This window comes from Sarcophilus harrisii, chromosome 5, assembly GCF_902635505.1.
Source record: "Sarcophilus harrisii chromosome 5, mSarHar1.11, whole genome shotgun sequence".
NCBI classification, from domain to species: domain Eukaryota; kingdom Metazoa; phylum Chordata; class Mammalia; order Dasyuromorphia; family Dasyuridae; genus Sarcophilus; species Sarcophilus harrisii.
This window is the reverse complement of record NC_045430.1, coordinates 31437850-31452370: the sequence shown is the minus strand read 5'-3', so window position 1 is coordinate 31452370 and position 14521 is coordinate 31437850. Positions and strand designations below refer to the sequence as shown.

At 33.3% G+C, this 14521-nt stretch overlaps 1 protein-coding gene across 1 annotated transcript in view; it reads left to right on the top strand.

Annotated features, from left to right (window-relative positions):
- LOC116419497 (coiled-coil domain-containing protein 144A-like) overlaps positions 1-14521 on the top strand; it is a 75680-nt gene that overhangs the window by 44680 nt on the left and 16479 nt on the right. The window contains exons 10-12 of the mRNA XM_031940142.1: positions 6273-6490; positions 10868-10898; positions 11414-11501. Coding sequence (XP_031796002.1) covers positions 6273-6490; positions 10868-10898; positions 11414-11501 — 337 coding nt within the window. The remainder of the gene's footprint in view (positions 1-6272; positions 6491-10867; positions 10899-11413; positions 11502-14521) is intronic.

Sequence of the window (14521 nt, the reverse complement as noted above, 5' to 3'; positions counted from 1 at the left end):
TTTTGAATTTTTTTTTATTTCTTCTATACATTCTCTCTGGGTAGGAAATCATCTTATATTATTCATTGTGGAAGAAGCTTTCTATTACTAAAGTGTCATCCTCTAAAGATGAATCCTGATCTTCCCTATTCTAATAATATCTTTCAGTGGTGGGGTTCTTAATTCTTTTCTGGTTTAATTTTTTTTTTTTGAATGCGATATTAGTGTAACCACCTCTATAGGCTCTGAGGATAGTCTCATTCTCTAATCTGATTAGGAACCCCAAACCAAGAGCTCCACCTGCCTTCAAGTGCCCACAGCTAACAGCATCTCTGCCCTATTGCTTCTGTACTCGTCAGGTGCTGATCCCTTCTCACCCAGGGTCTTGTCTCAGCAGCACAGTGGGGATTCCTAGTCAGCTGAGAATCACTTTTGTCTTCTTGGACTCAAACCTCAATTTGACAAAAAAGTATGGTGAAAGTCTCTATGGTTCCTGCTGAGGCTCCAGCCAAGCCGAGCTAGCTGAGGGATCCCCACTTAATGTTTCTGTGGGAATAGCCTGGAGGTGCTTGCACTTCAGATAGGTTGTCCCTCAGCCTTGGGTCTTTACAGATCTTCTTGGGTTATCTGAACTCCTCCTGTTCTTGGCCAAGTCATCTTGATCTTTCACCAGTCTGTGTTCACCCTGAAACACAAATTTGTTCTTTTCGTCGGGAAAATATAGCGAGCTTGAAATTTACTGACTTACTTTTCTATCTTTCTAGAATCCTTCCCTCTTTGTAATTTTTTATGTTCTAGGTGATAATAATAAACTTGTGTTTATTTTTGTTTCTCTGAATGTTGGGAAATTCGAACATTTTTCATGATAATATTTTTTATTCACTCATTTCTTCATTTTAAGGTATTTTGCTAGATTTAGAGACATATCAAGTAGAGTCAATTCTCAATTGTCATGGAAATAACATATTAGAAAATGACTGGAAACTCATTTATATAGCACTTCTCCCATGGTAGATTCTATACTAAGCCCATTACATTTGATTCATACACCAGCCCTCTAAATAAATAATATATAAATAAATGCTATTATCATTATCCGTTTTACAGAGGAGACTGAAGGAATAGGTGTAGGATCACATTGCAAATAAGTGTCTGAGACAGAAATTGAACTAAGATCTTTGTGATTGCAGCCTCAGTGTTCTAACCATTATTTTTAAAATGTCTATCTCCTTCCTTTTATTTTTGGTAGGTATTTTTGGGTTTGTGATCCATATTTATTTCTTTTGTAAATATTGGGTTCCAATTTCTTAGTCCCTTGCCTTAAGAAGTTCTTGAAAAGTCCACTTTGATTCTATCTGTTACATGATTACACTTCTGGCTGCTTGCAGTAAAAAAAAAAAAAAAAGCAATATAATGTGGAGGCAGTGACTTAGGGCACTAAAAAAAAACAGCAGGGATGATAGCAGGGATCAAAGTATCTAGGGAGGGTTTTCAGCATGTAGACAACATGGGCACATTTGTAAGAGAGCTGGAATGATATACTAGATTGCAGAAATTAAAAATAAATGAGTTGGTATGAGAGAGAGCAAATCTATTGGAAGAGACAAGATGGCACAGAATCACCTGAACCAAGTAGAAAGCTCAGCCTTGGAAAGGAGTAAACCCACTTCATCATGCAAGGTAGGGATGAAGGAGATATTGGCAGAAGGCATCTGAGAGATAGGAGATGTAGAAGAGAAGAGATGAGGGAGCTCATGACAAATGGCCTCATTTCTTTTTAGTAAAATCTGAAGCAAATTTCTCAGTTCTTCTCAGGAAATATGGGGCAAGGGAAACCATAAAAGTTTTGAGAGACGATGAAAAGGTATGGAAGAATTGCTGTGGAAAGAGGGATAGTCAATAAGGGGGAGGCATTGTAGGATTTTCTTGGAGCAGTGATGGTCCAGTTGAGGTTATATATTATAAAATTGCAGTAGTCCCATTTGGAATGGTGAGTGATTGTCTAATTTTTAAGTCATTTCCTATTTACACATGCATTTTTTATTTTATACACACAATAATTTTTATTGTTTTTACAATAAATTTACAAAATTGCCAAAGAGACTTTGGCACATATGCATGCACACACATACATACCTCCACACACAGAGTAAAGGACTAAATGTATTTTTTTAACCAGGTGTCTATATTGCTTAATGTTTAGCATAACTTAAAAGCAATGAATAATAAATAATGAAATATTTATCATTAGATTGCACCTTCACAACTTTTCATAGCTATGAATCATGGATGACTTCTAAAGTCATTTTGAGTTTCTCTCAACTGTATATTTTCCATTGTCCTATCTAAGCCTAATAATACAGATGTGATTTTACTAAGATTTTACCAAGGCCTTTCTTGTCTCAGTAAGGATGGTACCCTACTTTTGCCCTTTTGGAAGTCTCATCATGTTAAACTCATGGCACAATAACAAATACTTGTAGGTCATTCTATGAAAAAGCTTTGCTCTAGTGAGTGCATATTTTGCACAGCTATTTTTTTCTATTCAAAGTGTGTACTACTGCTGAGGTCAACACAAAGGGAAATGATGAAATTAGTTGTGCTTAATCAGGAAAGACTTCATGAAAGAATTAGGGCCTCAATGATAGGATGAAAATTTTATTGGCAGAAAGGAAGGAGGAAAACCTTCCAGGAGAGAGGATAGGCAGAAGATAGGAATGTTTCCAAGTAATGTAAATCTTGACATTTAGCTATAATAGAGGACTTGTAATAGGAACATAAATTATTTTCTATAAAAGAGAGAGTCTTAGGAATCACTGTCATTTCTTATGCAACATTTTAAAGAAAGCATTTTGAAATCAGTTTAGAAGATTACTTGGAACAGATATACATTACAGGCAAAAGTTGTTTCAATAGAATGTAAGGTAATAAATAAAATAATGTGGAGTGGTTATGGAAGTAGGAAATGTTAAACAATAACATTTATTTTAGGGAAAGCTTCAGCAGTATATAGTGTGTATATAGTGAGGGTTGCAGAGAGCAAAGGAGATAAATACATTTTTTTAAGGCTAAGGACCTGGAAAAATATAGATAGTATGAATAAATGAAGAAATTGAAAAGATTTGGGGGAGTTTCATGATTACTGGCTAAGGTAACTTTTTAATGTGTGGTCAGGAAACATTTCTTTTTTTTTTTTTATTAAAGCTTTTTATTTACAAAACATAGGCATGGTAATTATTTCAACATTGACCTTTGCAAAACCTTTTGTCCCCAAATTTCCCCTTCTTCCCCCACTTTCTCCCCCTAGCTGGCAGGTAGTCTAATACATGTTAAACATGTCAAAATACATGTTAAATCCAATATATGTATACATATTTATACATTTGTCTTTTTACACAAGAAAAATCAGATCAAGAAGGAAGAAAAAGGAAAACTGAGAGAACAAAATGGAAGCAAAAAAAACCAGAGAGAGTGATAATGCTATGTTGTGTTCCACACTCAGTTCTCATGGCTCTCTCTCTGGGTGGAGATGGCTCTCTTCATCACTGAACAAGTGGAACTTGTCTGAATCATCTCAATTTTGAAGAGAGCCATGTCCATTAGAATTGAACATCATATAGTCTTGTTGTTGCCATGTATAATCTCCTGGTTCTGCTCATTTCACTTTGCATCAATTCATGTAGGTCTCTCCAACCTCTCTGAAATCATCTTCCTGGTCATTTCTTACATAAAAATAATATTCCATAACATTCACATACCATAATTTATTCAGTCATTCTCCAATTGTTGGGCATCAACTCAGTTTCCACTTTCTTTCCACTATAAAAAGGGGTGTCACAAATATTTTTGCACATGTGGGTCCCTTTCCCTCCTTTAAGATTTCTTTGGAATATAATCCCAGTAGTAACACTGCTGGATCAAAGGGTATGCACAGTTTGAAAACTTTTTGAGCATAGTTCCAAATTGCTCTCAAAAATGGTTGGATCTGTTCACAGCTCCATCAACAATGTATCAGTATCCCAGTTTTCCCACATCCCCTCCCACATTAGTCATTATTGTTTCCTGTCATCTTAGCCAATCTGACAGATGTGTAGCGGTATCCCAGAGTTGTCTTAATTTGTATTTCTCTGATCAATACTGATTTGGAGCACCTTTTCATGTGACTACAAATAGTTTCAATTTAATCTGAAAATTGTTTGTTCATATCCTTTGATCATTTATCAATTGGAAAATGGCTTGAACGAATATAAATTTGAGTCATTTCTCTAATATTTTAGAAATGAGGCCGTTAGGCCTTTATCAGAACCTTTGGATATAAAAACGTTTTCCCAGTTTGTTGCTTCCCTTCTAATCTTATCTGCATTAATTTTGTTTGTACAAAAACTTTAACTTAATAAAATCAAAAAATTTATCTATTTTGTGATCAATAATGATCAATAGTTCTTATTTGGTCACAAATTCCTTCCTCCTCCACAAGTCTGAGAGTAAACTATGCTATGTTCTTCTACTTTGTTTATAGTATCATTTATTATGTCTAGATCATGAACCCATTTTTCTTTATCTTAGTATACAGTGTTAGATGTGGATCAATGCCTAGTTTCTGCTATACTAGTTCCAATTTTCCCAGCAATTTTTATCAAATAGTTCATTCCTATCCCAAAAGCTGGAATCTTTGGGTTTGTCAAACACCAGGTTACTATAGTCTGATTATTTTGTCCTGTGAACCCAACTTTTTCCACTGATCAACTAGTCTATTTCTTAACCAGTACCAAATGGTTTTTATGACTGCTACAAGCTTCCTATACGAGCGGCATTGGCTTCCCTGACTGACTTCTGGTGCTGGGTGGGCATGGCCAGGTCTCATGGAATTTTGGGGTTTGGGGGTTCACTATTTACCTTTTGTGTTTGTGTTGGATGTTTTATAACTTATCTGCTGATCTACTGGATTGCAATCAAGGCAGAGTAGCCAACACTGTTGTAGATTCCTCCCCATAGATTCTCTGCAGGAAGGAGCTCCCACCACCCCTTGTCTGTGCACTGCCTGCACTCCCTGCTCAGGTTGTTTGTGCTTGGGTCACCTCTCCTTATTTCAGTGACAATCTTCAAGTTTTGTTTTTGTTTGTGTTTTTGTTTTTTTTGCTTTTGTTATTTGTTTTACTTTTTGAACTTGACAATAAGGAATAAGAAATGAGAACTGGAATGGAAATCATCGATCATATGGTGGGAAATAAGCTTAGCCTGTTTGTTCATTGTGGGGACATGGAGGAAAAGGCTAACAATCAGAAATTTTATCTCTTTATCCCTGTCTGCTTGTTAAAGGAGAGAAATGAGAGAATAAGAAAATAGATTGAGAAAACTAAATGGGATAGCGATTGTGCTATCATTTTGAAACTTGAATCAATTTTTATATTTTCAAACATTTTATAGAAAACTGTGACCATTTTTATGTCCAAAATTTTAAAAAATGGAGATCATATATATTGAGGATAATGTGTATTTCAAAATAAAAGTAGAAAAATTATTTTTAATATAGCAACAGCTCTACTTTATTATATATATATATATATATATATATATATATATACTTTTTATTTACAAGTTATATGCATGGGTAATTTTACAGCATTGACAATTGCCAAACCTTTTGTTCAATTTTTCCTTTCCTTCCCCCCACCCCAGATGCCGTGTTGACCAATACATGTTAAATATGTTAAAGTATAAATTAAATACAATATAAGTATACATGTCCAAACAGTTATTTTGCTGTACAAAAAAGAATCTTTGAAATAATTTACAATTAGCCTGTGAAGGAAATCAGAAATGCAGGCGGACAAAAATAAAGGGATTGGGAATTCTATGTAGTGGTTCATAGTCATCTCCCAGAGTTCTTTCACTGGGTGTAGCTGGTTAAAAGTAGAAAAATTAAAGGCAGCATGGCATACATGAAAGTAGTCACACCTCTGATATATATATATATATATATATGTTTATATATATATATACACACACACATATATATATATATATATATATATATATATATATATAGGCAAGTCATTTAACATCTCAGTGTTCTAGACATTGGTAGCATTCGTGGAGGGAATTTTTTCTTCAGGTATCTCCTTGTACTAGTTAAATCACATAAATAAGCATATAAATATATAATGTATGAAAGTGTACATATATATGTATAATACATACACACATATACTCACACATACTCACACACACACACACTTACACAGAGAAAAACACAGGAATGAAATGACAATGATACTAAGCTTTCCTTTTAGGTGAAAGAAAAAAAACCAAAGCACCAATATAATGAAACATTGAAGAGAAAACATGGTAAGAATTTGACTGAAAAGAGAAGAGCTGGCAAACAATTATTTTCTATGGAGATTAATCAGCATGATAAAGATGAGGGAAATAAAATTCCTGGGGAAGAAATTCCAATAACAAGCATTTCCTCTAAGGGAAATTTAGCACCTGTGCATGATGTTTTAAAAGGGTAAGTTTATCAAAATATTATTATTTTGACTATTATTATCAAATATTAACATTCATGGTATGTTTCAGTTTGCTCTAAAAATCTAGCTTCAGATTCACTCTGCATTCACTTGTTTTTGCTGAGAAAGAAAATAAGGATGCATGAATGTAAACTGTTCTATTGCTGTAAGTATGTTCTTTTATTTCAGAACTCGTTATATCAGAGTCTGTTGAAATAAGGTAGGTAGCCTTTGATGAGATCCAAAAGAATAGCATATAATATGTGGGTAGCAAGGAACAAAGTAGTTTGCAAAAGTTTGCAAATGTGTAAGTAAGTGCTAATGAGATAAGAAAATGTTTACATCTGCTTCAAAAATTAGATGGGTTCTCTTAGTCATTAGAAAGTTTCCCATCAGTAGAATTGTTCAAGGAGTCAATTTAAGTCGTCCTGATAGATCAAGCACTGAGGAAAGTCAGACAACCTAGATTCTGAAGAATTACACTTTTAATTGCAGACATGCAAATCATTAAAAAGATCATTACCAACCTATTACTATGTAAGTGGGCCTGAGGAGAAAAGGTTACTGTCCTTTCAGGGTGGCAGAAAAAAAAAAGGGAGGGAATTGACTGAATTGTAGAGAGAAGTGTTTATGCAGCTCTTGTTTTATAAGGCCTACTGCTCATATGGCTTCTGGACAGAGTGAGGAAGAGCAGAAAGCAGATAACTAATACCTGCTGCCCCACCAAAAAAAGTCTTAGGACCAAAAGGTGATAGATGAGATACAAGAATATGGTAAAGAAGGTTCACAATTTGTGTTGTGACTATACTTACTAGATCACCTCTAGTGAGAGTTATAATGTGGAAGTGTTCTGGATTAACATTTAAAAAGTAGAGAATGTTAAATAAAAAACAAGCCTGGATTTACTTTTATTAACTTAAAATAATTTAACAGTCTTAAAATACTTGCCCTAGAATAATTAATTTCAAGACCAAAAATTAGATAAATTCAGGAAGATAACCTTATATAACCTATTTGAGAGACAATAAAAGGGCATCTTTCCCTGCCTCAATGCCAATACTTATACATTGATCTCAATAGCATGCAGACAGAAAGTTATCTACTATTCTTTTGATTAATGGGAAGCAACCATATTAGACTTATTTGTGAGACACAGTAAAGTCATGGACAATTGATAGAAAAACTGTCATCTTTAACTTTTATATCAGCCTCACTTCCCAAGATCTGTCTTCTCATTCTTCTAGTAAAATATCCCTAATTACACATCGGTATCACATGCATGATACTCCTCCATGCTGCATAAATAGGAGTGGTACCCTCTCATTTGGACCAAGCTTGAACATTAACATTTCACACTATTAAGTTGCATTTATTTTATTGTCCTAAATGATTATATAATTGTGCTTACAATTTATATTGTCCTCGTTGTCCTTATTTCATTTTGCATTAATTCATATAAATATTCTCATTTTCTTAGATAATTATTATTTCTAAACATAAACAATGATTTTCCATTACATAAACAAACCACAATTTGTTTAGCCATTCCTCAGTCAATGAGCAGCTACTCTATTCCCAGTTATTTGCTACTACAAAAAATGCTCACTGTGAATATTTTGGTTTTAAAACTTTTCTTGCCATTGGGTAAAAACTGGAGAGAGAAATAATGCTAAAGCACCCAAATGACTATTCTTTGGGAAAGTTTGATGAAAGGGGAATCAAAAGAGAGTAAGTTGCAAGTGAACATTCTTTTTAAATGTTGTTAAATCTGTGAATAAAATTAGATGCTGGGATAAATTGATATCAAGAATAATTACAAAATGTGTTTTTCCCTACTACATTCCTACTTTGATAGCTTATCAGAGTAGGAAGATGAAATTAAGTAAAAGCTACTTGAACAGAGCATGTGAGGTCCCTTCAAGCAAAAGCAAAGAACAATCTTCTTAAGTTGTGATTGTTAATTGATTATTGTTTTTGTGAGCATGCAAAAATCTCTTTTTCTCCCCCCCATACAAACACACACACACACATACACACACAGTCAAACACGACACATAACACACACACACATACACACATTCAAACACGACACATAACACACACACACACATGTACACACACACACACACACACACACACACACACCATAATGTGTTAATTACTAAGGAAGTCCATTTCTTTTTAAATAAGTCAATTGTTTAGAAGTTGGTGGTTTTGCCTTTTCTATTTTTCATGCATTGATTACAAATGTATTTTTCTGTACCTAGTCCAACTTTTTAGAGAATTAGTTAAACATAATAGTCTATTATATATTTGAATATATCTTCATATCATTCCAATTCTTCATTTTTTCTTCTTTATGGGAAACATCTCAGTAAATGTCATCAGTTGCTTCTTATTTGACTTCATCCTTCCCCATCCTGATTTCTCTCCTCTTGAATTATTATGAGTGCTAAAAGTTTTTTCCTAAAATATATCTCCCAGGAACGAATGCATTCTTCAAACATGTTCTGATCAGGGCATAGAATGAGAAAACTATCACCTCCCTTTTCCTTCTTAGAATTCAACCTACAATTATATTAAGACTTTCTCCTGGCATTGTTGGCACATATCAAGCCTGCCTTGAAATCTCCCTGATATTTTGCATACAAATTGTTTAATCACAACAACCTGGTTTAGCGGATGTTTTTTAGCCAAAATATATGCAGGAAATGGTACAGCTGAGCAAAAGGTTGGGCAAGAAATAAGCAGAACCTATTATTCCTAGACTAGAGAAGACACAGATCTGACTAGAATGGACCTTGTATTCTGAGAAGGAGTGTGAGAACCTTTGTTGGATTATGACATCTGAATATGAAGTAGCTTCACAGGCAGACAATGCAATTTAATGCATTGCAATAGAGGGTGACCATTAAAAGTTTGATATGATCAGCATCTTCCTTAAGGAAGATTTAATCTGGAAATAAAATGTACATCTTTTAAAAGAAAGGAAAATACCTTACCCCCACAGTGTTTTCTAAAAAAGTTTTCAATTAAAAAATAATTTAAGTATCCCTCTGTGGATTTTTTTTTTCTGCAATGACATTGCTATGTATAGGAAAAATGTAAAAAACCCTAAAAATGAGAAGTGGATTTCCAAGGATTCTAGGACGAATCCTTGTGAAAAGGTGAATTCTCCATCTGGTATCCTACCTCATAGTCATGATGACAGCACAAGTGAGACAGATCCTGATGAATTAAGGTAAACTGGCCTAGATCATAGAAAAATATTAGCAAGGTGTGCTTTTTCTTCATTACAATAGTCTTTACAGAAAGAGACCACACTTCTAGATTTCTGGATATGGAGAAAACCATGGGAGATATGTCTGGGTTACAACATATACTCCATTTAATTTGTCATTGCTATAAATAAAACTGTTAACCCCCTGAGAAGTGAGAGAGAACCCATTTTCTTCACCTATACTTCACCATACTTTTCTTATTTCAAATTCTTTTTCTCCCTGTTAATTTGAAGGATACAGCCAATCACTGTTTCACAGGATTCCTGTTTCTGAAATTTGTTATTGTGTTTAATCACATTTAAGTTTTAGATTTCACTACTTCACACAAAGAGGATTTGTGTATAGTCTCATCAGAAGAAGTACTTTCTCTAGGGGAAAGTACCATGACTTTGTCATTTCATCAATTGTTTCCTAATGCATTCTTCCACAAGGGGTCCATTTAATGTTCTGGTAAACTTGTTTGAAAAATGTTAGTCACATGCAATGTGGAAAGTCTTATTGTAATCTCTAGGAAGAATAAAAAAATGAGAAAAATAGTAACTGACTTGTTGGTGCTTACAATATAGAAAATACAATTTGAATTACCAAAGAAAAATATGATTATGCTGGTTACCATGATTAATATTTTCTAAAGCTTAGAACACAGTGAAACATGATGAACATAATTTAACATTTATTGATGACTCAATTTATTCTAATAATCATGATAGTATTATTCTCAAATTCTTGTTCCTTTAGACTTTTAATAACAAGCACTTTGGGTCATGATGAGTTGCAAATGAATAATTTGTAAAATAAATTAAGATGTTTTGGCTGACATTAATATTGTGATTGCTTAAGTATTTCTTTGATGGGAAAAAATTCCAATATTCATTCAGAATTTTTTTATTTCCTTTAAAAAGTTTTTAAGAGGTAAAGATAAATATTTATGATAAGTTATGGCTATGAGATTAAATATTGCAATATTCACTATCCTATATTATTGACTAGAAACCTGAAAAAACATATGATTTTTAAATGTATGTATTAATCAAATAATTACGACAATATATTACCATATTTTAATGTACACAATGAAATAAATTTTGTGTCTTTTAGGTCTGCAAAGATTACATTAAATGAAAACAAGGTAATGTAAAAACTGCTAAAAATGTAGATTAATGTAGAAAGTAATACAATTTTCCTAGACAGATATGACTGCCTATTTCATCAGAAAATGGATACTTTAAGAAATAGTTTTCTTGTGAAATAAATCCACTGTGAATGCCAGAAAACTAATTAGTTTGCTGGCCTTTCTTTCACACCCACAGAGGTGTTGTGAGTATTAGTGATAATTTTTATAACGGTATTAAATTGCTTCTAGGTGGGTTGATATGCGGCCTAGTGAATAGTGAAGAAAATATAAGTTTGAATTTCTTCTTAGATTCTTAGATAACTGTAGATTAGAAATCATCTAATTTCTCCTATATCCTATTTTCTCATTTGTAAAAGAAGAATTGCTGTAAGAATGCTGAGATAATGTATAAAAGATAACTGTGGTGAAAAATTGCTACCTAAATGTTATTCATTGTGATTGCTTTAATGTTTATTTTATAATAATTTTATATTAAGTGTATTATTTGACTGCTTTTATGTACCTTATAGGATGAAGTGGAAATGGGTACAGATACTCTTGATAGCTTCACTCTGGTCACAGGCACAGAGGATTTTTCTACCTCAAATTATGTTCAAGGTAAGAAAATTTTCTAACAGAATACCAAAGTTAAACAGGAACCAAATATGTATTTATAGCAAGATAGTACCACTGAAGGTCTATTCCATTGATTAATAGTAGAATAGAAGTGACTTTGGGTTTGTTGAGGGTCTGACATAGTCTAATCTCTGACAGACCTTGCCAAACTAAAAAGAATTATGTGGATTTCAGAATGGTGATTTTTCAGCCACAGAAGTTCTCAATGATGACCTACCATTTGTTTCAATGCAGAAAGAATTAAGAACCTAATGTGTGTCAAATACACATATTTTAGGTAAGGCATCATTCTTGTTCTCATTGAGTGTGCAATCGACTAGGGGGATAGAACCTACAAAGATAAACTGTATTAGAAAATAATACCTAATAAATTATATGATAAGTAAATAAAGTGTACAGTCATACTGCTATTTGAAATATAAAGTATGAAAAAACATCAGCTATCATGAATAAAAAAACACTTTTTTGAAGATAGCATTTGTGTTGCATTTAAAGGATGGATATGAATTCAGTAGATCATGGGCACCTTGGGAACTGGAATGAATGTTTGAAACATGGAAATTGTGAGCAAGGAGGTAGTAAAATGATAGTGAAAATCTAAGTCTACTGGACAGTAAATACCAAAAGGAAAGGTATTCACATTGCAGAGGAAGTAGCTTTGAGTCTATAGACAAATCATTTAATCTTGGAGCTCCATTTTATTAATCTCTAAAATATCTTCAGACCATAATTTTGGGGAGTTTATTTTTTTTAAAACTAGCAAATATATGTTTTTACTCTTATTTTTTGTTTTTATTTTTTATTATTACAGCTTTTTATTTACAAGATATATGCATAGGTAATTTTTCAGCATTGACAGTTGCAAATCCTTTTGTTCCAACTTTTTCCGTCCTTCCCCCCATCCTTTCCCCAAGATGGCAGGTTGACCAATACATGTTAAATGTGTTAAAATATAAGTTAAATACAATATATGTATACATGTCCAAACAGTTAATTTGCTGTATAAAGAGAGTTGGACTTTGAAATAGGGTACAATTAGCCTGTGAAGGAAATCAAAAATGCAGGCGGACAAAAATAGAGGGATTGGGAATTTTATGTAGTGGTTCATAGTCATCTCCCAGAGTCCTTCCGCTGGGTGTAGCTGGTTCAGTTCATTACTGCTCTATTGGAACTGATTTGGTTCATTTTCATTGTTGAAGAAAGCCACGTCCATCAGAATTGATCATTATATAGGATTGTTGTTGTATATAATGATCTCCTGGTCGTGCTCATTTCACTCAGCATCAGTTCATGTAAGTCTCTCCAGGTCTTTCTGAAATCATCCTGTTGGTTATTTCTTACCAAACAATAATATTCCATAACATTCATATACCACAATTTATTCAGCCATTTTCCAATTGGATGGGCATCTACTCAGTTTCCAGTTTCTGGCCACTACAAACAGGGCTGCCACAAACATTCATGCACATACAGTCCCTTTCCCTTCTTTAGTATCTCTTTGGGATATAAGCCCAGTAGTAACACTGCTGGGTCAAAGAGTATGCACAGTTTGATTGTTCCAAATTGCTCTCCAGAATGGTTAGATCTGTTCACAACTCCACTAATAATGTATCAGTGTCCCAGTTTTCCCATATTCCCTCCAGCATTCCACATTATCTTTCCCTGTCATTGTAGCCAGTCTGACAGGTGTGTAATGGTACCTTAGAGTTGTCTTAATATTGCAAGACTGTTTCTTTGATTAGTAATGACTTGGAGCATCTTTTCATAAAGCTGGAAATAGTTTCAACTTCTTTGTCTTAGAATTGTCTGTTCATATCCTTTGACCATTTATCAATTGGAGAATGGCTTGATTTTTTATAAATTAGAGTCAGTTCTCTATATATTTTGGAAACGAGGCCTTTATCAGATCCTTTGACTGTAAAAATGTTTTCCCAGTTTATTGCTTCCCTTCTAATCTTCATTAGTTTTGTTTGTACAAAAACTTTTCAATTTGATATCATCAAAATTTTCTATTTTATGATCAGTAATGATCTCTAGTCCTTCTTTGGCCATAAATTCCTTCCTCTTCCACAGGTCTGAAAGGTAAACTATCCTATGTTCCTCTAATTTATAATCTCGTTCTTTATGCCTAGGTCATGAACCCATTTTGATCTTATCTTGGTGTACAGTGTTAAGTGTGGATTAATGCCTAGTTTCTGCCATACTAACTGGAGAGGTTATTTTTAAGTCTATATGTTCTATATTATGAAATGTGAATTACATGTATTGAATACTAAGATAAGGTATATGAATTTTATATGGTGGTTAATAGAAAAGCATTAAAGAAATAACCATTAACTAAATGAATAAAATGATCTCTTTAATGAAAAGTATAGCCAAAATATTTCTCTAAATGACTAAAAAATAAGAACCTTGCAAATCTTCTACCTACTTTTATAATTCTTCAGTGAGCATGGGCTATAAGATAGTGTACTGGACATGATGTCATGAATAACTAGTCACAAATTCTGTCTTATCTACTTTCTAAATGTGAATTTCAACAAGTTCTCTAACTTCTTTGTCCCTGTATCTTCTTTTGCTTTGAATCTTGGATGTCAGATTTCTCTTACTGTCAACTTCACCATCCATTATAATCAGTACCCATAAACAACCCTGTTCTTCCCCCACATCCTTCCTACTTCAATTCTGTTAAACACTGTAATATATGAAGAATTGAAAGTCATCAAAGAAAACCAGATACCCAAGTCTGTTAAATCTGTAGCTTTATATAGCATCACTTTTCTAATTCTGGGTTAGGTCTAAATTTAATTGTGTGTATCTCTGAAGAATAAAGTACCTGTGTTTTTTGGCACTTATTTTCCTTGAAGCACAAGTGTTTTTTTTTCATTGCTTAAAGGTACCAGAAGTCTAAGCAACAAATAAATGAGCAAGAAAGCTATTGTATGAATGCTTGTATACTGATTTACATTATAAGTATCTAAAGAATAAAAAGTGTTAACATG